This window comes from Leptonotus elevatus, chromosome 2, assembly GCF_054856555.1.
Source record: "Leptonotus elevatus isolate MCC_2025b chromosome 2, RoL_Lele_1.0, whole genome shotgun sequence".
Taxonomy (NCBI): domain Eukaryota; kingdom Metazoa; phylum Chordata; class Actinopteri; order Syngnathiformes; family Syngnathidae; genus Leptonotus; species Leptonotus elevatus.
The window spans coordinates 34,009,764-34,036,882 of NC_141240.1; the positions used below are offsets into that span (position 1 = coordinate 34,009,764).

Sequence of the window (27,119 nt, forward strand, 5' to 3'; positions counted from 1 at the left end):
TGTCATTTTCACATCATTTTATCAATAACGGTAACGACGTGCCCCACTAATTCCCTCTAATCAATTGATTTGACTGAGACGAGTTTTTCAATTATCGGCAGTTGCTATCATTCAAAGTGTAAAAATTGTCTCGAAGAAAAAAACGTATATCATATTTTTCAAACTTTTAATGCCGAAATGTCTTTACTGTTATGTGTCTTGCCAATGAATGAATTTTCTGAAGTTCCTTTTTGTAGTCTTTTGCAAGAAGTCCTTCTCTGTCACTCAACCTGTCTTGTCCATTAACGCCACTGGAGGGTACCTCATTATCTCGTTGCAATGCACCAGAGGGATCTGTGATCTGAAGTGCCAGGGTGACATAGCCATTTTTAATTCGCTCAGCGGACAGCAAAGTAAATGCTGTTATTTCGGAGCTACTTTATTTATGAATTTGTGAACATGTTGGAACTATTACATGCGCCAACATTTGCTGTGACAGTCTACAATTTGAAATCATCAATAATTTATTTACAATAGGAATTAAAGCGGGGCTGTACATACTGTATATAAAACAAGACGGCACAAAAAAATTGCTCAGTTAGATTGTTCTTTTTTTTTTTTTTTAAGTGTCTTAACCTGTTTCCTTGGGTCATTAAAAAAGCATTAAAAGGCAGTAAATTGATATTTGCTCAAATTAATTAAAAACACTATGTCCAGAGTCATTAAAAGTTTAAACACAATTGATGTGAAAAGAAAACATTGCTGTTCATACTTAATTTTACATACATTGTGCAAAGGAGTCACTATAACGTAATTAATCAATAATGAATGTGTTAAAATATATTTGTGAGGACTGGTGAATAGTTGTCATTTAAAAGGAACAAAATAGCCTTGAGTCCACAATTTGCTTCTTGTTCCCAAAACCAATTGCTATAAATGTGAAGAGAGAAACTTACTGTGCTTATCACCAACGTCCAACATGAAACACTAATCCCACCTAGTGGCACAAAACACAAATGTATGATTCAATGTTTTACACTCCTTTTAACTGCTAAGCATATCTTTTAAGCTTCAAGTAACTTTATGAATTACTACAAAATTACTGTCAATGGGTGAAATGATACAACCATATTTGTTTTTGGGTATAAATATACTTGTTCACTTTTATGCTAATCAAGTCATTCCCCCCCCCCCCCCCCAGATGTTTCAGGAAACAAAAAAATTAACCATTTGCCTGATGAGGAGATGATTAAGATAAAATAATAATCATTTGTGCCCAAAAAAAAATGACAATTATTTTAAGAGGGTGACGATTTAGAACATATATAACGTGTGATTATGTATGGATGTATATAAACACAAGGCAGCAGCTCTGTATTGTTTAGATGATGGAGTGCAATACTGTATACAAGTAGCTTGTTGACACAGACTTGCAAAATGTACACAAATTGTCCAAATTTGAAAGAACCCAATTGAATGGCATCGGCGTTTGAGCTTCAGCTGTGTACGTGACATGACAGATGAGAGCGTTTGCTTAGTTATTAGGCAAGGAGGCTGCCAGCATCAGCATCTTAAACACTCAAACTGTGGACCTTATCATGGCCCGTTCAAATTGTGCACGTTTCACGTCGCAGTGTTTCCTCAATCGGGATGTTTGTCACATGCGCGTTCTATAGAGCAAAATAGGGAGACTGGTTACCGTGGGAACGCCGTGAGCTCTTCTATGAAGAACTCTGTGGGCGAGAGAGAGAGAGAGACGCAGAATAGCGAGAGGAGAGGAGAGGGTGGGAGTGGGAGTGCGGCGAAAGACATCCAGCGGGTTTGAATGACAACACGGGGGGACGCACATATGACGAGACGCCTCGCAGGTGAATCGGAAACTTGGGACGCTTGGTGGCTATATTTGCACATTGACTTTTGTCATTTTCACCCGGGGCGTGCACTTGCACGTGTGCACAGGTGCAGTTAACGACAAAAGGGTTGCCCCTCCTTCTCCGAGCTTTCGCCTGGCACTGTTTGCCGTGCGCCTACGCACGCACGCACGCAAGCCACACTGTTGCCAAGCAGCCGGAGACTCAAGTGTACAGTGGAAAGTGGATGTGTGTTGTTGGGAGGCTGTAGCTGGTGGAAGGGGAGGGGCGGCGTAACCCCCCCCCCCCCCCCCCCAAACTTTAGACTACGACGAAGCGTGTGTGGTAATCAAGCGTCTTTGTTTGTCAGCAGGAGTCGGGCGTTCCACGCGCTGGAGGTGGATGACGCAGCGCACGCCCACTCGCTTTCACAGACCAAATAGTGAAAGCATCATTTCAAGTAGCTCGCGCTGAGGCAAAGATTGCATGGACACATGATAGCAAATGGGAGTCGAGGTGATGCCTATACATAGCCTCACCTACAGTACGTGCCGATCGACGCCCCCATGCCGATTGCACGGTGACACCGGAGGGCGAGCATGCGCGCTTTCACGTTCCCGCCTCCCCTGATTGCGTTCACGCCAGGAGGTGGCGCTACATCGGGGCTGAGCCCCTCCAGTATTTTACTTGGTATTCTAAAATGTATAAATAAGTTATTTTCTCAGGCCCCTCTACCAGCCATGTATTGGTCAAGCCCCCTTTTAGCCCCCAAGAGAGAGAAAATCCTGGAGCTGTGCCTGGTTCACCCTTGCCCTTCTCCGTGTTTGGCCTTTTCCACTCTCGTAGAGCTCGCTCCCCTCCCAACTCTTGCAACTGCTTGGAGACAAACCGCCTCAAACATTCACATGCACAAAAAGTCAACCGCAAAAATATGTCGACACAAAGTTTGGGGGTGCAAAGCTATCCGATTATTCAATGGAATGATCGATTAAAAGTAATAGCCCTGTAGCTGCATTACTTCCAGTGCTGACTAAAATCTTATGGCATGACAAATATATTGTAACAAAGAAGGAACATGGCACAGTGGTGACTTGAAATATGAGTTTAATTTGTGCTCATATCAAATCATCTTTCCCCAGTGAAGTGAAATGAATGAAAATTGGTTGCTGTCTCCCCCACAAAACAACAAATGTTGTGATGTTATTTTTTAAATAAGAAAAATACCAATCTACAGTGCCTTGAGATATGAGTGACCGGACAAGTTGATCGAGGTACGAGTCATTGATGCTTTGACTTGCAAGCTTAATTTTGACATACAAGCGCTGTATGGCGGCATGTCACACAGCTATAATTAGCAAATATTAATAAAATAAATAAATAAGGTACTAAGTTGTTTAGTGCCACTCAGCTGAAGGTCACTGTCCACATAGACAATAAACTAAGGCAAACCTCTCACACCATACCACACATATTAGCCTGCTACAGAATACTAGCATAAACATGCAGGCTAACAATTAGCATCTCTAGTGGGGATTTCCATCCACCCATTTTTATTCAAAATTTTCCAGAAATGCGAAAATAAAACTGAATGGAAACGCTAGAAATTTGAAAAGGGCCCAAAATTCGCAAAAAATGTTTTTACGCTTGGGCGGGGTGGATTTTGAAGCGCATTGAAAAATTGAGGTACAACATGAACAGCACTCCCAATAAAGGCACGCACACAAAGGGAAGACAGCATAAAATAATTTAAATAAAATGAGAATCGATTTTTTGGGGCACACCCCTATTGCTACATGCTAGATGTGTGGTGTTGACGCTTTTCAGATTATTTTTGCTTTATGACAGCCCATCGTAAAATAATTCATCCAAAGTCCATACTACGCTATGTTTGAAGCGCTTTGTTGTCATTATACATCACAAGCTCCTTTTAGGAAAGTGTCAGTTACTCCTCAATTTTCGCTATTCACTATATAGCCTTCGCTAACCTGCTTAAAATAGCCACTGCTCTGAACAGAGCTGTTTAGAAAGGATAAGCGTACTCGAATTCTTAATCCTTGGGCCATTTTGACCGCAGCATGTCACAGGCATTTTCTGAAGACCTTCAGGAGCTGTTTTAATTTGTGGAAAAAATGCAGTAATATCTCCTCTCCTTAGGCACTGAGGAATTCAAGCACAGAAATGGTCTCCTGTGGGCTCTGTACAGGGACAAAGCTGTTGTACAGTAGCTGCTGGTGAAATCCAAATATGTGTGCAAGCGCAGCTCAGGCTTACGTAACAGAACCTCCACCAGCAATATTGAGCACATCCACCAATTCATCTGCCGCGCAGATCATATCTTGCCACTTGTGGTTTCCAGGCTTGTAATCTCTGCGTGATCTGCCTTGTTCCGCCATGTAAAAATAACTTCCTTCTGGAATCACATTTTAATTAGAATTTAATCATCGCCGCTAAGCAGAGAATGCGGTGCCAATGTGATTATATGCTGTAATAGCGTCACGCTACTTCTTGCGGACACGCTGATTAAATATTGTTACAATAACTGTGATAACTGAGAGAGAGAGAGAGAGAGAGAGAGAGAGAGAGAGAGAGAGAGAGAGAAATGTTTGACCTCCTATGTCAATCAAATATCATGACCAGGGTTGTGGTTACCCAAGACGCATTCGGAGCACGATCTGCAGTGCAAGTTGTATGAAATTTATATTCTTTCGAGGGAATACGGGTGTGTTTTGGGTGACCACAACAAGGATAAATGGATCCATCACTAGTCAAGTTTCCATCCAAAAGCGAATTTACTGAAACCGCGCAAAACGGACATGCGACTTCTGCCCGTTTCCATCTGTTCTTCTTCTGTGAATATTGAAAGGGGACTCCGCCGCTGTAGGTGGCGGTATACAGCATAGAGATGTGATCCACCAGTAATATAAAAGAAGGAGAACAGGAAGCGACTGCGCCATGCGATGATGTCGTGTGAGATTGCTTTTTTAATTCTTGATAAACCGGAGCGTTTCTTTGCTGTTTTCCACCTAAAATAGCATTCATTATTGCTTCTTGAATTAATTCCTAAAAGATTTTAGTTTCGTCGACCTTCCCAAACATACCTTACTTAATCGTCCGACATTGCTTTGTGGCTACGTGTGAGGTAATATCCGGTCAAAACGTGCGACGTGTATCCGGTCTTGCTAGTGGTTGTTCGCAAAATTATAACCAAAATTTGTGTTTTTCGTTTTTCAGTACGCTTGAAAATCCACCTCCTCTAAACGTAAAAACTTTTTTCGGAATTTTGGGCCTTTTTTCAAGTCGAGTTTCCATTCAGCTTTATTTTCGCATTTCTTGAAAATTCAAATAAGAATGGGTGGATTGAAACCCGACTAATTTGTGGAAGATCTTGTCTTGCCATTTGCTATGAAATAGTTTTGTCAGTCAGCTCGTTTCGGTTGATGAGATGTTGAATTATTTCCAGGTTGCTCACACTTTGTTCTATTTCTAACAAAGAAAAAAGTGTTGGTTTGTTTTTCCAACTTTACTGACATTTTTCCTCAGGGAATGTCTTTACTAAAAGCTTGTTTTCTCTGCTTTGGGGTCAGATTGTGTGTTTTGGATGAAACCAACACCTTCTACTGCCGAGAGAGAATGTAAAACGATAAAAATCCACATTTTTTTCTCATGAAAGCAAAGATCTTTTCTTCCTTTTGGTTGGTTTGCTGCATATACAGTATTGTTGCAGAGCACAATATTGTTTATGTCTTGCAAGATCAAATGCTCTAAGACGGCTGCAATGTGGCAAACTCTGCTTAGAAAACGGCTGCAAGTCAATGAGACTCAAAGCACACTTGTGATCTTTTGACCATAGTTTCACATTTGAGAAGAAAACCTGCCGTGCAAAGCAAAATCACTTAAGTTCTCCTTTGATTTCCGTTTGCCTTCCTGAGGCCGAAGAGTCGTTTCTGGTTGTCTGCTTTTTGTTGTCTCTCGCGCAGCTGCCCGTTCCACAAGCCCAGCGGAGTGCTGAGGCGTCTTTCTTGGCTTTGCGTTTCTTTGCTGAAATGACGGGGACAGCGCGTCCTTGACAGCATCTGGCGCGCCAGCGACAGCCCAACATGTACATGTTAATAATCTCCACCGCTGCGCCCTCATCAAGACTCTGCAAACGGCATGTTGCCTAATTCTCCGTCAGTGGAGAGTGGCTTCATGCCGGATCTGCACTTTTGAATGCAATTTTAACTTTTTGTTCTATGCTGTGGATTTTTAAACTGTCTCATTTTATAGCAGCTACTTATTTATTTTATTTTTTTCAAAATTGCAGGATTTTGTGGTAACCAGTTTCCCCGCATACACTGTTACTGCAGACTCAGGAATAATTGTGAGCCAGGAGGAAAATTGTGTGTTAAAGACAGAGAATGTCCAAAGTTTGAGATCCTACCGGCACCAAATTGTAATCCGTCAAGGATAGACTCAGCCACCGGTGCACTTTTAATCACTTTATTGAACAAACGGTTAGGAAAGAAACATGGAGCAAGCACTTTGATTAGTCGCAAGCAAGCATCGTCTGACACCCACGTTAGTCACCAGGACAAGCCCCACCTTATGAAGACTAGAGCTGTTAAAATTAATTGATCAATTGATACGTAACGGATTATCAAATTAATCGCCAACTATTTTAATAATCGAGTAATCGTTTGGAAGCATTTTTTTATTTAAATTTGTCAAAATCATCTGATTTCAGCATATCAAGAGTAATTGTTCGCATCGGAGCAAAACGGTAACATAATACAACACATCAATCCCCCTTTTTAGTAATCAATGTACGAAAACAAAGTATGAAATATACGAAGTACGAAATAAACACCAATCAATCACTGGTTAATAAACCCTAATTAGGTGAAAAAATCTTTTGTTATACAATTTACTGCAAGATTAAAATAATCCGATTTAGTCGATTAATTGATTGAATAATCGATAGATTAACTCATTCACTCCCAGCCATTTTCACTAAAGCAACCCCCTTCACTTTCAGTTGTTTTACTGGATTTTGACTGATTTTGCAAGGCCCACATGATATTGTGCTCTATTGCTATAAAAGCATGGAACCTACCAGAAGAAAGATTAGAGTCTCTTCTTTAATCGGGAAAAGAGGATAGATTTCTATTTGTTTCTGTTTTGCAGCAATTAGCATTAGAATATAGCTAAGTTTCATTATTATTCACAAATCTATTTAGAACGGTGAATAAATTAGGTTTTTTTCAACATGACCCTGGTTGATCTCTTATACTCTGCTGCCACGTTCTGGCCGTTTGTGTAATAACTACCATTTCTTCAACCGTTCTCTGAATTTGAGAGGCTGCATCAAAGCCTTCTGTATGCTCTAGCATGAAAAAACTTATAAATATGTCTTTGGGACACTTAAAACATTTAAAATAGAATGTATTTTTTTACATTTTGGGGAGCAAATTAGTTAATCGACTACAAGTCAGGTCGTCAGACTATTTTTAGTCGGTCACATAGTGAATGTTTATCAGTATCTTTTTTTTGAAGAGGTTCCTCCCACTCCCAGTGCATTTCAATGGCCGTCAATTATTTGCAGAGCATCTTTAATTTTCTAAAAAAAAAAAAATCTGTTGGCGCTTTTGAGTTTCTCAAAAAAGATTGATAGAAAACCTCTGTCAGATTTGTCTCGGCCTTTAGCTCTATTTGTTGCGCCAGTGGCCTTTTGTCCGCAGATTGCCAATTGTCACACTTGCTTTTCCATGTGTCATTCATTGCGAGCATGCTGCTTTCTGATCTGTCTGCTTCTCTCACTTCACATCTTTGTCGCTGCTGATCTTTTCGTGTGTCTCTGCTTTTTCTGTGTGTGTGTGTGCGCGTGCACTCCATCTGCGCTCGCCGCTGTCAGTGTGCGACCATCGTCCATCTCAGGGCAGCAGCCCACCTCAGCTCCCAGCACTCCCACCGCGGCGGCGGGCACCTCTGCCCTCGCCACCCTCTTCTCCAGCAGTCTGACCGTTCACAGCTTCGTCAGCCTCCATCAGTACTGCTGCCCCTCGGCCGACCCGAGCCTGCGGCTGCAGGACAGGTAAGGAGGCTCCAACAAGACAAATATCACCGTCGCATCATTCAAAAACATTGCTACCTTGACTTACGAGTGCCCCATCTTAAGAGAGTTGCAGGCTGCCGCTTGATTGAGTGTTAGGCTAGCAAAATACCAGCAATGTTCAAAGTTGGAAGCGTTCAGTGGTTATGGCAATAAATGGGGACAAAAGAAGGAATTTACAGAAGTTGGAATCAGGGCTCTTGATGTTTCAGAGCAGATTTTTCAAAACCCGCAGCATCACAAGAATGACTTAGATGCTCTTTTTTTACCCAGACAAATAGTTTATTTCTACCTTTTTCTATTATTTCATAATCGTCAGTTGAACATAGCTTGATTTCACACACACACAAAAACAAAACAAACGCTGACTAAAAAGCAGATCAAGTGAGCTTTTTGTGAAAAGAAGCATGTCAAGCATAACACTGATTTTGATGCTTTTGTGACAATTCCGTCCATAAAACAAAAATCAATACTGAGAAAGGGCTTTTGATGGCAAAATAATCATTTATTTACATTAATACAACTAAGAAATGGCACCATTAACAAAGCTGACTTGAGTGTGAGGTGCTTAATGTGTCCGACTTCCAACGTGGTGTCATTGCTTTCCCTCATAATCGGCATGACAAGTCGAGATTCACCGCCTTGTCTTTTCTTTAACTCAAAATCTGTGTTCAAGTTAAAAATAAAAATAAATCATGAAAAGTTCTGGTTCATTTCTACTGGTCGGTTTAGCTTATTTAATGCTTGCAATTTTGTACTAAGAGAAAGTAGCAGAAGACTTCATATTCTCAGTTGAACTATTTACTGGATGCCAGAAAGATGGAGACAGATGTGGAAGGTTTAATTGATCCAAAATGGTTCCTACTATTATACTGATTTTGATTTTGGTGGGCCTCCCTCCGCTAAATCCAAGTTGGGGAAAATCCAGTACAGCAAAATGGAAGGAAAATGGCCGCCAGTGATCTGGATTTTATAACGTCCACTAAAAATGTATATCACATAAGAGTTTGAGTCACCAGCTTGGTAACAGGATCAATAAAACTCCTAAGTCAAGACAGCACTGCATTACAGTATCCAGCACATTTAGTCCAGGAGATCTCTCACCCCGTTTTCTTCCTTTAAATCCTCCAGCTCATAAACATTTCATTGCATGATCCTGCAACACTGCCCCCTAATGGTGTGGTATGTACACTACAGAGGAACCTCCAACACAGTCTGTTCTGCAATCCGGGTTGAACTTTTCACATTTTGAAATTCTTCTCACAGGAAATCATGGCCATGGGATTCATCTTTTATTTGTATTTTATTTATTTATTTAGTTTGGTTAGTTTGTTCTGATTTCACTGCTCATCAAGATTTGAATCACTGAAGCATGCAAAATCTCAACCATGGTCAACTTGACCTCTTATATACGTCATCATCTGTTTGGAGAAAAGAGCCTATTTTGAAGTAGAAAGTATCTATACCTGCCATTATGTTCTGAAACTGAATTACAAAAAGTGTCACTTCAGGCCAGCCGGGCCAAAGCACTGAGACCGCAGCATCCAACGTCAGCCAATCATGTTTGTGGTTGTCTGAGGTTGATGACTGCTCCATCGATTGCTTTGGCCTGGCTTCTCCAAGTGTATTGACCCGGAAGTGACGTTTTGCAGCTCAAATTGTAGCTGACTGTTAAGGTTAGTTTTTTTTTCCTGAAAAGTGTACATTGACTATTTTGGTGGTAAGAAAATTCACTCACTGATTCACCTAATCTTTATTTTTTTATACATATTTTTTTTCTAAGAGAGCTCAGTATTGTTCATTCAGTCATCATCATTGCTCTCTCTTTCCTTTTATTTTTTTTTATTTTTTGTGTGTGCGTGTTTTACCTAATCTGGTGACCCAGATATAATTACATAGTTGATGTTCTTTTATTAATGATGATTGAGATTTTGGTAGCAATTTACTACTAAATCATAAATTCCCATCACTGGCATCATTCGCTAAAAAGGCAAAGAAAAATGTAAACACACTTCAGAGGCATTGACATTGGAGATTCCACTGTACTGTACTGTTTTTGGCCTTATTTGAAAATGTTGCTGAATATGGTGCCCATGCATTGCCGCATGCATTTCTAGCTTCTTGCACTCACTTGCTTTGTTTGCGCCTGACGTTTGTCTTCGCTCTCTTCTTTCCTCTGGTTTGTCTGCCTCTACCTGTCCGCCTTTACTTCCGTCTCTCCCCTCCCAGAATGGAGGGAGAGGATGAGGGCGCCCACCAGTTCTGCTGCTCGGCCTCGGGCTGCAGCAGCCCCTCGTCTCGTTGAGCCGAGCCAACGCGTCACCGACCATTCGGAGTAATAGACGATGAACTCACGGAACTCGTGCCATCATTCATTCACTGTTTGTTTACACTATCAACATTTCATTGGGGCGGAAGGCTTCTGTGGTACCTTGACTTACGAGCGGTGATGGGGTTGTACCGATGCCATTTCAAGCTATTTTATATAAGTTCTAAATGTTCAATAAAAATGTTTTCCACATTTTTAATACTCTTGTTAAATGGCATAAAAAGTGAACAAATATATTTACCTAATACAAATATGGTTGTATTAATATTATGAATAATGTATTACTTCAATGTCACAGTAAATTTATAGTAATTCAGAAAGTTATTGGAAGTTAAAGATATGCTATGCAAGTTCAAATGAGTGTAAAACATTGAGTCATCAATTTATGTTGAGGTAATTTTTCTGCCACTAGGTGGCAATAGTGTTTCATGTTGGATGCTGGTGACAGGAACTGTACTTTTTTGCTTTTTTTTTCAAATTAAGAGTAAAATATATTAGAAAATGAAGCAACTCATTGACTCCTGCCCATTTTATTCATTGTAAATTACAACTAGACCCCAGTCATGACTTATATATATTTAGTTATTTATTATTGTTAAATGTTGTTGTAGTCACTCCTTTGTACAACTATGTTAACCTTTATTTTATTTAGCATACTGCAGATGCACATTGTCATTAATGGCACAACTTTCATGCAAACAAAACAGAAAAAAACAATGGTGATATCGTTACATGAACTTCTGGAGTTGCTAAATAAAATATGCCTTACGTCTAAGGAGCAAGTGATTTAGAGTCACTCCAAGTAACATAATGAGCATGCATTAATCAGCATGAACAAAAAATAGTTGTGTTAAAGGGACTTAGTTACCTCGATATGAATTCATTCACTGCCATTGACGGCTAAAAACGTCAAAAATTCATTTGAACTATTTCTATTACTTTAACATTTTTTTCTCTCTTTTGTTAAAAGTATGAAAAGCTAGAGAGTTAACTAGTGAAGTCATGCGATTAATTACGATTAAAATTTAATCACCTGACGCCCCAAATTTGTTATAATCTTTTCTTCTTTTTTTCATTTATTCATACACTGCTATTGACGGCTATAAACGTCGAACATTCATTTGAGTGGAAAAAAAAAATGTTAAACTAATAGAAATACTATTAGTTTAACATTTTTTTCCACCTTTGTTAACGAGTATGAAAACCTAGAATTTTTTTCCTTGTACATTTAGAACAGATCTAAAATTTGCGATTAATCGTGAGTCAACTAGTGAAGTCATACGATTAATTAGTATTAAACATTTTAATTGCATTTTAATTTTAGATTTAGCAGAGGCATCTTTTGTTGATTTACAGTTATAATTCTAATTTCCTTCTGTAAACATCATTAATAATATAATTTATACATGTATTTAAGGCAAGTTGTAAAATGTCTGAAGTCCTCTTGTTTATGTTTAACAAATTTAAAACATCATAAATCATGCTTTTTCTTGTAAGTACTGTCTCAAATGTTCTCCAATTTCGATACTGTAAATGTATAGGATCGGACGCCGCGAGACGTTTCTTGAGAGGAGCAATATGGCGGCCTCGCGGCTTCAAAAGTCATATATTCAGATCAGTGAAGTAGTACGCTCGTACTGCTTTACTAACAACAAACCTCACTCATGTTGTTCTATGAATTTAGGTTTGAATTCAATGGACATAATCTGCTTCTCTCCATCCATGGTTAGATAAGGAAATGTAGAAAAAAAGCTCAAAACTCAACTGATCGTTCCACTGTGACATAACCAACATGGACTGATAGTCTGGAAGTTGTGAAGTTTGTTGTCGCCATCTAGTGGTGGAATGACTGAAGATCACTCTTTAGTCAAATTTGTGTTAATACCGCTTAGCAGAAAACTCGACCAAACGGCTCTTAACTTGAAAAGCTCTAAAGCTGACAGACTTGTAAGTCAAGGTGCCACAAGGTATGTTAAAGAATCTTGATGATGTTCTCTTCCGTGCTTCTTGCTTTTGCATTATTTTTTTTTTAATATATTCCTTTTCCCGCTACCGTCTCAAACTGTCAGAAGGCATCACCATCGTCCGCCGTTGCACTCATTTGACTCGATTCTGGATGTGCCCACTTGTCACTATTCGTTAGCAAGCCATTGGCACTGATGTCGTCATGCCCTAAAACTTCTCATTAAGTGTCTGCAATTTGTTGAACATGCTGTTGCTTCTGACATTTCTGTGTGTGTGTGTGTGTGTGTGTGTGTGTGCTCTGTTTCCCAAAACTGTTTAGGATTGTTGATTTCATTCTGAACGAAATAAAGAGGTGCGCCATCCCTTTGTCTTTTTGCTAACCCAAAGACATGGACTTGCTCAGCATAGAAAACTGATATTTCCTTCATTCAGTGTTACATCTTAGTGCATCTTGTTTTTTCTTTGTTTGTCTGTTTTGTTCTAGAGTTTTGCACTCTGACAGCAGGGTGAACGAATACAGATTTTATAGCTAACATGAGGGCCAAATCTGATACAGTGGACCCCTGCTTACGGTTAAGCACCCGCAGATTCACCAATTTGGAAATTCCCCCCCAATTCTTAAAAATATTTTCAAATCTTTGGTTTGTCTTTTTTGTAGGGGAAACCTCAGTTTTTCTCAGCTTTAGAAAAGAGGTAAGCCATGTTTGCTTGTTACCTGAACAACTGTGATGTCATTTCCAGTCGACGGCAAGTGGCAAGAGGCTCCCTAAGATGGATAAAAAAAACAAATAAACTTTGCTGTTTATGTCATTTTCCACAAATACAATATTCATCAGAATGCCATGTTTAGTCTAGTGGGCTAGAATATATTATTGTGAAGACATTTTTTGACATTACTTCCTCTTTAAGTACATTTGAGCAATAAAATAGTTTGACTAAGTGGAAGTCAAGTCAAAATAGACAAACTCGGGAGAGAGAAAACTGAACTGTTTTCTGGGTTTGGTCACATGACTTTCGCAAAGCGCGCCCGTGGGCACTTTGACGTCCATTTCATCCGACAGCAGGGGGCAGTGTTGCATAAAATGTTGGACTCCTTCGATGGCTCAACATGCGTGGATTAGTCTCTTTAATTCTTACTCCACAACTGAATATTCATCACAATACTGTGTGAAGATGTCCCCCCCATTACAAAGTTGTTGTTGTTTTACTTGTACTTGTCTAAACTACTTTAACTCATTCACTGCCATAAATTCATTGAAAAAAACAAAAAAAGATAAAAAATTAGGGGCGACAGGCGATTACATTTTTTAATTGTAATTAATCGCATGACTTTACTAGTTAACTCACGATTAAGCACAAATTTGATATCTGTTTTAAATGTACGATAAAAAAATTCTAATAGAAAGAGTTTCAATTATTTTTTTTGACGTTTATAGCCGTCAATGGCAATGAATGAATAAAAAAAAAATCAAACATAAAAAATTTGGGGCGTCAGGCGATTACAATTTTTAATCATAATTAATCGCATGACTTCCCTAGTTAACTCACAATTAATCACACATTTTATATCTGTTCTAAATGTACAATACTCTTGTTAACAAAAGTGGGAACAAATGTTAAACTAATAGAAATAATTAAAATAAATTTTTGACGTCTATAGCCGTCAATGGCATTGAATGAGTTAATTTTTGTTTAAATAATTTTTTAGTCTGTTTTTACTTTAGAGCGGGATTTGATTTTTATTTATTTTTTTACGTAAATATATACATACTTTTTCCCCCCGTGCCATTGTGCCGCCATGTGTCAGGCGTTGTGGTGTCACTTTGATATAGCTGATGTAACGTTTAAAGCGAACCTTTACAGTCTTCTGCTTCTTTGCCTTCTTCATTAACCCCCCCCCCCCCCAAATTGCATCATCTAATTCCAGTTGAAGCATCATGTTGCAAGCTTGTTGGCTCTAGCAACAGTAACTAAGGTGCTTTGCAAACGCTAAAGGTGAAAACTTGAGCTGGAATGATTTCGGTCAAAATGCAACATGTACACACCCGCCTTGCTCATCTCCACCCAGACTGCCACGTATTCATCTGCACACTGAAATTAATCATCCCTGTTCTATTTTTAGAAACACATTACATTCATGTTTTGTCTTTGAGACCTGGAATGGAAAGGTGGTGTGATTTCAAATTCACAAAACCACAAACTGACCTTTACTTCCCGCATTCACAATTGTGCTCATATTTTATAGTCATTTATTTCCCTCTAGAGTTCCTTGTGAGTGTCAGTAAGTCAGTGCAGGGAGGGCGGAGGCGAGGATAGTTTTTGGCCATGAAATCAAACCTCGAAGAATGCAGCCTGTGCAGCTTTGCAAGGTGAGCAAACGTACGAACGCAGAAGGTGTGTTTGATGTCATGCTCCACCAGTATGTATAATAGCTTTTGCTGTCCGTCTTGCTATGGTAAGAACTTTTTCTCATTGGCTCTCTTCCCTCCCCCGAGTTTTATGTACGGGTCACAAAAGTGTTATATAGGTAGAGAGGAATGATGTGTTTGGAAGAATCCTTGTTAATGCTGCATGTTGGGGAATCCATCTTTAAAAGACCTTCCACGTGGTTGGAATACTGCTAGCTTGAATGGGGAATTAAATCATATGCTGTGTGGTATTTAATGATTTGAGGACATATTGTACCGATGATAGATCAGTGCATGACACGCTTGCTGTGGAACAATTCATGTAATTCAGTTAGTTCACAACACATGAATAACACCCTGTAAAAGTGAAGCTAAATTCCTTGTAAAGTTGGCACACGGCAGAGAAGACTGTCATTAACAACCGTGTCAGATTTGAATGATTAAAAAAAAAAATCATCAAAGTCTTTTTTTAATTACAATTTATTTCTCCAGGTACAATTGAGAACAGCGTCACATAATACAAGACATTACATAGCACATTGTGAATCAAAGGTTCAATAGGGTTTTAGATATGGAGGACCAAGACTGCCAAAATTAAAAATAAATGACTAAATAAATAAATGACAAAAATATATAATTCGAAAATTAAATCAAACAAATAAATATTAATTGAAATAAAAACAATAACAACAACAAAATATATATACATATGTATTACATTTTTGAATTATATTTTTTATATACGTTTTTTATTTTCACTTTTAGTCATTTATTTAGTCATTTATTTATTTTTAATTTTGGCAGTTTTGGTCCATACTGTCAGGACGAAATGTAATTCAAATGAGGGGGCGGGACCAAAACTGACAAAAATTGAAAATAAATAAACGACTAAATAAATAAATGACTAAAAGTACAAATAAAAACGAATATAAAAAAACATAATAAAAAAATTAAATACCAATTTATTTATTTATGTATATATAAATTTGTTGTTTTTATTTCAATTTTTTGGGATTAAATTTTCCAATTATATATTTTTTATCCATTTTTATTTTCACTTTTAGTCATTTATTTATCTATTTAGTCATTTATTCATTTTCAATTTTGGCAGTTTTGGTCCTCCATATTTAGAGGGTTTTGTAGATAAATAAACATGAATTTTTCTATGCCAGTAAAGGATGCTCCAGTGATGCTACGAGGCATCTCTCTTGCGAAGAGAGTTTTTGAAGCTGATCTACGCAATTCCGTAATCTAGATAATGGAATTATCTCATTCACTGCTATTGACGTCAAAAATTCATTTGAACTATTTCTATTAGTTTCACATTTTTTTCCACTTTTGTTAACAAGAGTATGAAAACCTAGATTTTTTTTTTATTGTACATTTAGAATAGATATAAACATTTTTATTACTCTTGAGTTAACTAGTGAAGTCATGTGATTAATTACCATAAAAAAATGTAATCGCCTGATGCCCCTAATTAAAAAGAAAAAGAAAAAATATATAAAAAAATTAGGGGCGTCAGGCGATTACATTTTCTTTTATTGTAATTAATCGCATGACTTCAATAGTTAACTCACGATTAATTACAAATTTTATATCTGTTCTAAATGTAAAAAAAAATAATCTAGGTTTTCATACTCTTGTTAACAAAAGTGGAAAAAAATGTGAAACTAATAGCAATAGTTCAAATGAATTTTTGACGTCTATAGCCGTCAATGGCAGTTAATGAGTTCATATCGAAATGATTCATCATCTATCTGATGCTTAAACCCGTCAATACTTCGTCATCCGCATTAGCCAAGGTTGGCAGACGTGTTGGTTTAAAAAGTAGCGTGTCTATTATTTGTTTAAATCAGACTACGTAGGTAATGGTTACAGTATCCCGGGACAACGAAACTTTGACCCGAGTAGGTAAAATACACAGAGAGATGTGGGCCGAACAGAACTGTCCTTCTCTGATCAAATTCCGCTTTTGAAATGAAGTTCGTCCAATCCTTTTACTGATGTCAAGTTTGCAGTCTTATACAAGAGTGAGTGAGCGTTTGGTGGGTGAAAAATGCTAACTCCGTCAAAGAGTCGATTGTCTTCATCCAGTGTGGCTACAAAACAATGTTGTTCAACATTTGTTCCATGACACAAGGCACATTTATTTTCTGCGTGTCTGCTCCTGGTCTGGGATTTTGCCGAGGGCCACAAGTTTCGTGGCAAATTGGCCAAAACAAAGTGGAGATGATGGGATTAGAAAGCAGCTCATTATTGGACTGACTGCTGCTCTGTCATACACGCACAGCAAGCACATCCATTTTTAATGATGCATCTTGGAGCGCACTGTCAATTTGTCGCTAGATTATATCTTGATGACAACTAAACTAGAGCTGTGTTTGCACAAGTATTGACACGTAGAGTAGAGTACACGCTGGTCACAACTTTTGGTACTATTCAATTATTATCTATTTATATAATCATTATTATTATTATATAAATTAAGTCACTCATCATCGCTTCTGTGGCAGACGAAGACGAAAGATGGGAAGTCATGCTAATTGCTAAGCTATCAAAATGCAGTCGCAAAACACCGACACAATGTGATACATTACATCAGGTGTAATCTATACAGTATATGATATAAGAACCTCTATTAGTCCAATAATAGACAACTTTTTTTACCAAACCTTAATTCTAATCTTTGTGAAGGCCAAATGTGTGATTGATTTGATTTTGCAAGCGCAATCTTGTAAGTCAAAGCAACAAGTAACACTTCATGCTACTTGCTGTGCATTAGCACATGTTGTTGTTACGCTATTTTACAGCATGTGTCCAAGCTGCTGCATGCTCCAATTAAACGCTTTGGATGCGATGAAATCTGTGAATGAGCCTCCTGAGAGAATCTCCCGCCGGTACTCTTAAGAGGACCGCTGAGTGTCTCGTGCATAAATGATGAAGTGCAGATGCTTGCTGCAATACGGCTGGACACCTTCATGTTTTATGCAGGCGACTTTTCACGCTTTCCATAAATGTACTTTCACCACTCTCTGGCATTTCATTTATTCGCGGAGGTGAGGAGAGGAGCCACAAATTGTACTCAAGTTACTTTGGAATTATAAATAATAATCGTAATTGAAGTATGTAAGCCCAAAAGTCAGTTTGATGAATATACCCCCTGGTGTACAAGAAATTATTGATACCTTCTCAGGTCAGACACACCTTTAGTCTCTGACTGGCACTGTGGAGTCTTAAAATTTTAATTAGATGCACAAGATGGGGCCAGAGGTGTCTGCTACTGGTGTCAGTTATACCGAAAAAAGTGTTTTTCTACATCTTTAACTTGCTTTAGAGCCCTAAATGACATCTGAAGCATTCTCCGCCCCTCCCAAAAAAATTCACAAACATGTTTATACAAGCAGGCCTGTTTATCCCCAAGGTTCACGTTACAGAAGCGTATTGCATTCACTTGGAAAAAAAAGTCCTGTTTTTTTGACAAATTTTTTGGGGGGAACTTTGTTTTTTTTAGGGTTTTTTTTTCAGTTTTATTGAATTTTTCCCCCTGTTTTTTTTGTAATTTTGTTTTTGTTTAAAAATATGAAAAAACAAATTCAGTAATTTTTCCCTGATTTATAAAATAATTATTTTTCTGTTTTTCTGAATATTTTTTTAAAGGGGTTTCTCCTCAGAGATTAGCGAAGAAACCACAATACAGTATACACATTAATTCCTTTATTGAGAGCCAGTAAGTAAACATGACCATCTTATTGAATATGGAGGTAGGCGGGAAAGTGTCCGCTTCCGCTATTAGCGAATCTGGAGTTCAAAGGTAAAAAATAATAATACTCAGAAAAACAGAACCACCAGCTGTTTTTCGGAATAATTTTTTTTCTGTTTAAAAATAAATCTTTTTTTTTTTTTCAATTTCTGACTTTCTCCAGTTTTTTTTACAAATAATTTCCCCCTGTTTTTCCGAATCATTTTTTTCAGCCTGTTTTTCTGAATATTTTTTGACATGAAAAAAATATTCAGTAAAACTGAAAAAAATATTCAGAAAAACAGAAATAAAAAATATTCAGAAAAACAGAAAATAAAAATATTCAGAAAAACAGAAAATAAAAATATTCAACAAAAAAAAGCTCTCCCAAAAAATTAGTCAGAAAAACAGGAGGTTTTTTTTTCCAAGTGAATGCAATACGCTTCCGTATAAAAATACCATCTGTCGAATGGCCAATTTCCATTTCGCACGCGAGACAAAAAAAGCAACCAAAACTAAGACTGCGTCACAATTTCATTGTTAAATTCATTTGGGCAGAGATAACTATGAGGTATTGTAAAAGTCTTCTTTCAACAGCCACCTCAGTAGTGATAACGGTCAATACGTTGCCACGGCAACAACATTTTCAGCTGAACAACTGCCTCACCACCCACTTAAGGTCCAACGGCAACCGAGCAGCCCTCCTCCTTCTTCTCAGATTTTCTATTTAAGGAGCAAAGGGGGAGGAATTGTAAATACCAAAAAATAAAAAAGGAAAAAGAAGAAATGGGGAGAACATTTTATTGACTGTTAAACAAACATTATGTTGAAATTAAGCAAATAAAAGCTTCAATATAATTTGTATAGCACGCTAGCTTTTAATGTAATATATTGTACGCTCTTTTTGTTTTTCTTTTGCCTAAGACTTCATATAGCCCTTTTATAATATAATATTGGTGGACCAGCCAGGACAAAATCAAATGTTTAAATACAAAAAGTGTCAACTTCCTTATCTTTTGACCATGGCCAAATCTAAGATAAGAATTTTAGAGCTGCTGGACCTCCAATCAGAATATTCGGCACACTTAACCTTTCAATTGATATATTATTATTAAAGGAAGACGCCTTATGAGTGGCAAAAGCAAACTACAACTAGGGTTAGACCTGGCCGATTATCGTGCCGATATTGGGCATTTTGACGAATATCGGTATCAGCCTTTTTTTCAAAATCTGACGGAAATTATTTATTTAAATGTTCAGTTCACTTTATAAGAGATGCTGGTGACCCTGGGAATCTTAACCTTTTGTTATTGTTCGACATTAAAACAAAGAAATATGGAAGTTTAAGATTTCAGTTTTATTTTATTTTGGAAAAAACAGAGCTATGGTATTTACTTCTTTAAGTTCCCATTTAACTTTTTAAGACGTACTAAAAACCGTGGGAGCTCCCTGAACATTTTTTAGAAATTTAAATTGAAGTATATTGTCTAAAATAAAACAATACATTTTTGAAAATTTGTTCAATAAGCATTAATGCTTTAAGACATGTCACATTACAACAAAGTCAAGATTGTCATCAGTATTTAAAAAAAAATTGAAACCAATATCCCTTTTTTCCCCTGAAAATTAATATCGGCTTCAAATATCAGTTGTTGGCCTCGTTGATTACTAGTAATCGATATTGGCCCTGAAAAAAACATATTGGTCTATCTCTACTACTAACTGACTTTATTTAGGAGCTAAACCAATATTTAGTAGTGGCAAAAGAAAACGATAGTCGTCCCTCGATAAAACCGTGCAGATAAAATATATAGATTTTTAAGAGCGCTAAAATGTTTCAAGTTGGTCCTGAAGATGTCAGAATAGTCACCGTGTGATGACGTCATCACCCCGCGAGGAGGAAAAGTGTGACTTGAGTTGTTATTAAAGGGTAATTTAACCATCAGACTCATGCTCCTCCCCTCTTCGCCTCTCAAAGGGGGTGTCGCCGTCAAGCGTCATTGGGGACTTAAAAACACACAATTTGGGTAATTGTGCTGATTTTGGAATGCGAATCCTGTTAATTTACGTGTTTCTAATTCTTGCTGTACTGACTTCAACCCTGGTTTTAGAAAAAAATTGGGATTCAATGGGTTTGTAAAATTTACTAAATCGCTTATGTTAATGATAATTTAATGATAATTTTCGAGGTATACTGTGGGACTAGTGGAGCTCCCTCGTAGCTAAAATAACTTTTTGTTTGGTACAACATCAATGTGTAACAGTTTAAATAAACACATTGTAACCTTTGTTGTCACCGTTTCCGTAGTGTAGTGGTTATCACGTTCGCCTAACACGCGAAAGGTCCCCGGTTCGAGACCGGGCGGAAACATCATTTTATTTTTTTCATTTTGTGTGATTAAGATAGTAATGTAGCATCCTCGGATGAAATAAAGGTGGTCTCTCCAATCGATGGTTCACAACTTTTGTTTAACCGTCCTTGTTTGAACACACAACAAGAGCTACAATACAAATATACAGAAAATGTCATTAACTCATTTGCGCCCCAAAACGTATCAATACATTCTATTCTAAATGTTTTAAGTGTCCCAAAGAGATATTTCTACGTTTTTTATGTTTTTTTTAATGCTAGAGCATACAGAAGGCTTTGATGCAGCCTCTCAACGGCAAAGAACCCACAATGATTTACTGAGATGTTCCTGTGTTTGACCAATTTTGGTTCCGTATATGAACTCCCTAAGCACCTATAGCTTTAGTTCCATTTTAAAATTGCTGGAAATTGTTTTCTCTAATAGTGCAAACTATTTCTTCTCTAGTGTGGAAGTGGAGTCGCAGTGTCCGGGGGAGACAGGCACCCATAAGGACAGCACTTTCAACCAGACGCCTTACCTGCGTGACTCCGAGCGGTACGGTGACAGCAACAGCAGCGTGACCGGCCCCGGCCCTCGGGGCCCCTCTGGCGTGGCCGCCTCCAGTTCAGCCAGCTTGGCCTGGGCGCTGCGAACACGCCACCAACCCGCCAGCCTAGCCCTTCGCAAACAGGAGGAGGAGGAGAACAAGAGATGCAAGGCTCTCTCTGACAGTTACGAACTCTCAACTGATCTGCAGGATAAGAAGGTAGCAAAGACAGCACTGAAAGTGTCCATAAACATGGCCGACGGCCCTTAACACTGTCATGCCAGCACTATAAATCAACACGTGCATGTTTTTTTTTTACCCAAAATATTTGACATTTTATCCACTAGATCAAGCCGTTTTATTTCCGCATGTCAAGGCTCCAAGATAAATATATGTGAGAAACATTATAATTTCATCAAAATAATTTTTGTTGACTTGGTAATATAAATCAATCAAATAAATATCACTTAACCTGTTATGTCATTCTTGCAATAAAACTGTCACTACCATATTGTGTGTTGGAAGAAAAATAATACAGTAGTGCCAAAACGTAATATTGAATAAACTAAACACCAAAGCTGTTTATTATTATTATTAATTTTTTTTTATTTATTTTTTTACATGAAGCTGTCAAGTGTCAATATTTGTCACTCAAAACTATTCAGATTATTGATTAACTTGATTCATATGAACGAGTTTCCATTTCCAGTAAGCTACTAGTGCAAGCCCTGGAAATAACTAATCACTGACTTAATATGCAGATTAATACCAGGGACACGGATTTTACTAAACAATAAAAATAAGACGATACAAAATGTTATAGGATTTGACATGTTTCTGGTTTTAAAGTGATGATACTGATACAGTCGTTTGCTGCTTGCTTTTTGTAAAAACATAGTTTTGCCTAGCCTGAATTACATGACTCACCTTTTGTCAAAATTGAACTGAAGTATGCAGTGCATGGGAGGAAAGTGTTACTTGGGTAAAACTAAGAGTATTTGAACAAAAAAAATATTTTTGGTAAAAGTCTCCCCGTGGCCAAGGTGGACACACCAGAATGAGTATCACAATGAATTGGAGTGCAGCATTAAATCATGATACAAAAGCTGTTAACAACCAGAATAAAGTGCAGATACATGAAAATTTGATTTAATTCCAGCAGCAAAGTATTTGTACGCTGTTACAGTACAAGGCCGCCAACTAGTCATTGCATCATCATTTCTTCCCGATCTCCCCAGGTGGAAATGCTGGAGAGAAAGTACGGGGGCTCATTCGTGAGTCGGAGGGCAGCCAGGACCATTCAGACGGCCTTCAGGCAATATCGCATGAACAAGAACTTTGAGCGCCTCCGAAGCTCTGCCTCCGAGAGTCGCATGACACGTCGCATCATCCTGTCCAACATGAGGCTTCAGTATTCTTTTGATGAGCGGCAGCCTCAGCAACAGGCCCATACGCAAACAAACTTCACCCACAGTGTAGCCATTGGCCCTCCTCATTCCCCTGACGCCGATCGCCCGGGAGACTACACCCACTTGGAGGACTCCTTCTGCAAACAGGTCTCCTGTTTTTGTTCTAAAAAGTCACCTGCTTCTTTTTCATTTGTTCACATTTGTGTCATGAGGGAAGTCAAGAAAGTCACATCAGTCAAAGAAATCCAAAGAAAACATTTTTGGCAAGATGATCTGTAAAAGCATTATGCTTTGGCAACTTTATTCGTCTACAAAGTGGCAAGGCGGCAAATTGCCCATGAGAATAAGTAATTGGATCTGAGTGCTGTACTCACTGGTGAATTCTTAATAACCCTGTAACGGGAAAGTCAAAGATTTATTTGTAAATACATTTGTGCAGATCATTTCGGAAAGACTGACAACGATAATTGTGGAGCTATTGTGGTGGGATATATCCCACCGAGTTGTCGCAGGACTGGAGGCGCTAGCCACAGCTAGCTCGCAGGCTAACAGGTTTTCTGGGGCTCCTCCTGGGTGGTGGACAGAGGTGGCGGGCTCCACCGCAGGATAACCTCATCGCGTGGAAATTTAAATAATGACACTAAGCTGTTTTTTTTTAACTCATTCACTGCCATTGACAGCTATAGACGTCAAAAATTATTTTTAACTATTTTTATTAGTTTTAGTTTTGTTTTCATTTTTGTTAACAAGAGTATGAAAACCTAGATTGTTTTTGTATATTTAGAACAGATATAACATTTTTGATTAATCGTGAGTTAACTAGTGAAGTCATGCGATTAATTACGATTACAAATTTTAATCACCTGATGCCCCTAATTTTTAATAACCTTGTCTTTAAAAAAAAACACATCTTTTTCATTTTTAATAATGTTTTTTTGTAAAGAAAAAATTATAAAAAAATTAGGAGCGTCGAGCGATTAAAATTTTTAAACATAATTAATCGCAACGTAATTTTTTAAAGTGACTTCACTAGTTAACTCACGATTCATCACAAATTTTATATCTGTTCTAATACAAAAAAAAATTCTAGGTTTTTATACTTTTGTTAACAAAAGTGGGAAAAATGTTAAACTAGAAAGAGTAAAAATTTATTGTTGATGTGTATAGCCGTCAATGGCAGTGAATGAGTTAAATTGTGGTATCCAGGGACGATGCCTTTTCGGGGTGTAGGCATAGCCAGCTAGCTAACTGTACACTATAGTGCTTTACTACAGCAAACAAGCCACTATATAACAAACATGTATTTAAAAGCTAATTTCTGAATTCACTACACGGTCTTTAGTTTAAATTTATTTGAACTATTTCTATTAGTTTAACATTTTTTCCACTTTTGTTAACAAGAGTATAGAAAACCTAGAATTTTTTTATTGTACATTTAGAACAGATATGAAGTTTGTGATTAATCGCGAGTTAACTAGTCATGCGATTAATTACGATTAAAAACTTTAATCGCCTGATGCCCTGAATTTGTAATAATAATTTCTTTCTTTTTTTTATTCATTCACTGCCATTGACGGCTATAAACGTCAAAAATTCATTTGAACTATTTCTATTAGTTACATTTTTTTCCCACTTTTGTTAACAAGAGTATGAAAACCTAGATTTTTTTATTGTACATTTAGAACAGATGTTAAATTTGTGATTAATCGCGAGTTAACTAGTGAAGTCATGCGATTAATTACATATCGCCTCTTGCCCCTAATTTTTAATAATCTTCTTTTTTTTTGACGAATTTATGGCAGTGAATGAGTTAATATATATAGTATACTTTGTAGTATACTTATGTCCACAGCAAACATTTATGAATTGAGAGGAATCAAACGGTAACGACCTTAACCTGTAGGCTATCCAGCCACATGGTGTTTATTGCTTTATAAATAAATATAATTGTGGTCCGTTACTTTTACAGTAAGTGCCTGAAAACCAGTGTTTTGTTTTGTTTTGTTTTGGGGCAGCAGTAACAGCCGGCGCAGTACACCGTGCACAGTATGTAATTTTTTTGTATTTGTTTAAGTATACTTACAAGTACACATTTACTTGGTGGAGTATACTTTCAATAAGTACAAGAAAAGTAAACTGGAACTATATTCTGCTAATTTTGAGTATACTTCAAGTATACTTAAATATAGTTATTTTTGGTAAGGGATACTGCATTGTTTACAAAAAAAATTCAAGATGGCGGAGGGCGACAACCATTCTGGCATAGTGGCATAGATATAGCAGAAAACTCAAAGGTTGATATATGTAGTTTTATGAGCTTTCTTTTTGATATTGCCACCGCCACCACAATATTGTGATAATTATCGTATCGGTTCATTTCGTAATAATATTGTGTTGTGACATTTGGATATCGTTACATCCTGAGGTAATTAGAGGACCACAATTGCACTTGAGTGGTTCTGTTTGATGACAATGTCCAAGAAGGATGACCTTAGTAACCGCTGCTTTTCTTTGTCTTCTGTCCAGGTTAAGTCCTTAGCTGACTCCATAGACGATGCTCTGACCTGCCGCACGAGCCGCAATGACTCCCATGAAGGCAGCAGGGAGGGTGGCGGTCCCAGTGAAGATTTTGGAGAGTGTATGTGGAGCAGCAGCAGCAACCCCTCCTCCCGACGCGGTCTGGGCGAAAGAGCCCGAGGAGTCGGAGGAGGACTCAGCATGCACGGAGACAGTACGGCCACCTCGTACAGCGACGTCACGCTTTACATGGATGACGGCATGCCGTCCTCCCCGCTCTCCCCCGACCGGGCACCCAGCAGCACCGACACAGAATACTGGGGCCCCGGCGGGGGCGTCGGGGTGCGGGAGGACAGCAGGGACACAGAGGGAGGGGGCAGCAGTAACAGCCGGCGCAGCACTCCGTGCACAGAGTGTAGGGACTACCGTCTGAGGGGCGCACACCTGCCGCTCCTCACCATTGAGCCGCCCAGCGACAGCTCAGTGGACATGAGCGACCGTTCAGACCGGGGCTCTCTAACCAGGCAGCTGGTGTACGAGCAGGAGCCTGGGGTGGGGGCGGGCACTCCTCAGGGAACCCTCAAACACGCCCCCAACACAGGCGCTCGCTCGCCATCCGCAACGGCCGCCCAGGGTCAGATCCGAGCGCCAGGCAGAGTCATCCCCACGCACATCCCCCACCAGGTGGCCTCGCACCACCACCACCACCATCACCACCACCACCCCATCCACCACCATCAGTACCCTGACACGCCATCGTCATCTTCATCGCCCCAACAGCCCCCCACCACCCCTCTGTCCTCCTCCTCCTCCACAGCGCCGCCCTCCGGAGGGTTGGAGCAACCGTGTTGCTCGGATGGAGACAACGACTCTCTGAACTCAACCACCAACTCCAATGAGACAGTCAACTGCAGCTCCGGTTCCTCGTCTCAGGACAGCCTTCGGGAACCTCTGCCTCCGCTGTGCAAGCAGACCTATCAACGAGAAAGCCGTAACAGCTGGGACTCTCCGCCGTTCAACAGCGATGTAGTCCAAAGACGCCAGTACCGCATAGGTCTCAACCTCTTCAACAAGTAAGAATCAACTGGAATCCAAATGTTTATTGCCAGTGACGAGTATATACGTCAAAAAAATAATAATTCAGGCGACCATCTTGTCTTTGATATCCAGGTCTGTAATAAAACTTAAATGGCTAGATCCTCACACATGGCGACGTTTCATTGCTTTGAGATTGTCGTGGATAAACCGACAAGCCAATAAAACACAGACAGATGGTTAGAGGTGACAATATGATCTTTTAACGAAACACAAAGCTTTTTATACATGCTCAAAAATATTTATAGGAAACCTGCATTATTCTTGAAAGCATGTGGACAATTACAACAATGAGGTGATATTCCCTCAGGGGGAAGCTCATTGAGTAAACTTAATTTGCTTATACATTTCTGGACTATAAAGCGCACCACGCTCGCTAAATTTGGGGAATACTCAAGTTTGTTGCACACCTGACTGTAAGCCGCAGGTGTTTTAATGTTACCGCACCGGGTTCCCGTTACTTTCTCGTCCGTAATGAGGGTGCAAATTGTCTCGCTCTCGTTCTCTCTCCTACTGTATTTGGGCTCACTTGGTTTGTTTTGCTCTCCCTGACGCTCTTGCGCTTCCTTTATAGTGCGCCCCCTTGTGACCTGATGGATAAGCCGCACCTTTGTATTAGCCGCAGGGTCGAAGTGAGCAAAGTAGCGGCTTATAGTCCAGAAATTACTGTAGTTACACAACGGAGCAAAATGACCTTAGCTCTCTGGTGCGGGTTCACCTTCGTTCATTCATTCTACATAAAATATTTGGGGTTGAATCTCTGCTCTTAAAATATAATTATTTTGCCGTTCAAAGACCTTTCTCAGTCTTGTTTTTGTTATTCTATAGTTTGAAATGTG

General features: G+C 38.7%; 1 protein-coding gene and 1 non-coding gene across 3 annotated transcripts in view; both read left to right on the top strand.

Moving 5' to 3' along the window:
• iqsec2b (IQ motif and Sec7 domain ArfGEF 2b) overlaps positions 1–27,119 on the top strand; it is a 52,924-nt gene that overhangs the window by 13,332 nt on the left and 12,473 nt on the right. For both annotated transcript variants that reach the window (XM_086067772.1, XM_086067771.1), the window contains 3 exons: positions 21,178–21,478; positions 22,498–22,815; positions 25,195–26,258. In XM_086067772.1, coding sequence (XP_085923898.1) covers positions 21,178–21,478; positions 22,498–22,815; positions 25,195–26,258 — 1,683 coding nt within the window. The remainder of the gene's footprint in view (positions 1–21,177; positions 21,479–22,497; positions 22,816–25,194; positions 26,259–27,119) is intronic.
• Positions 20,660–20,732, top strand: trnav-aac (transfer RNA valine (anticodon AAC)). Its single transcript has one exon. It is a non-coding gene; the product is annotated as a tRNA-Val (tRNA).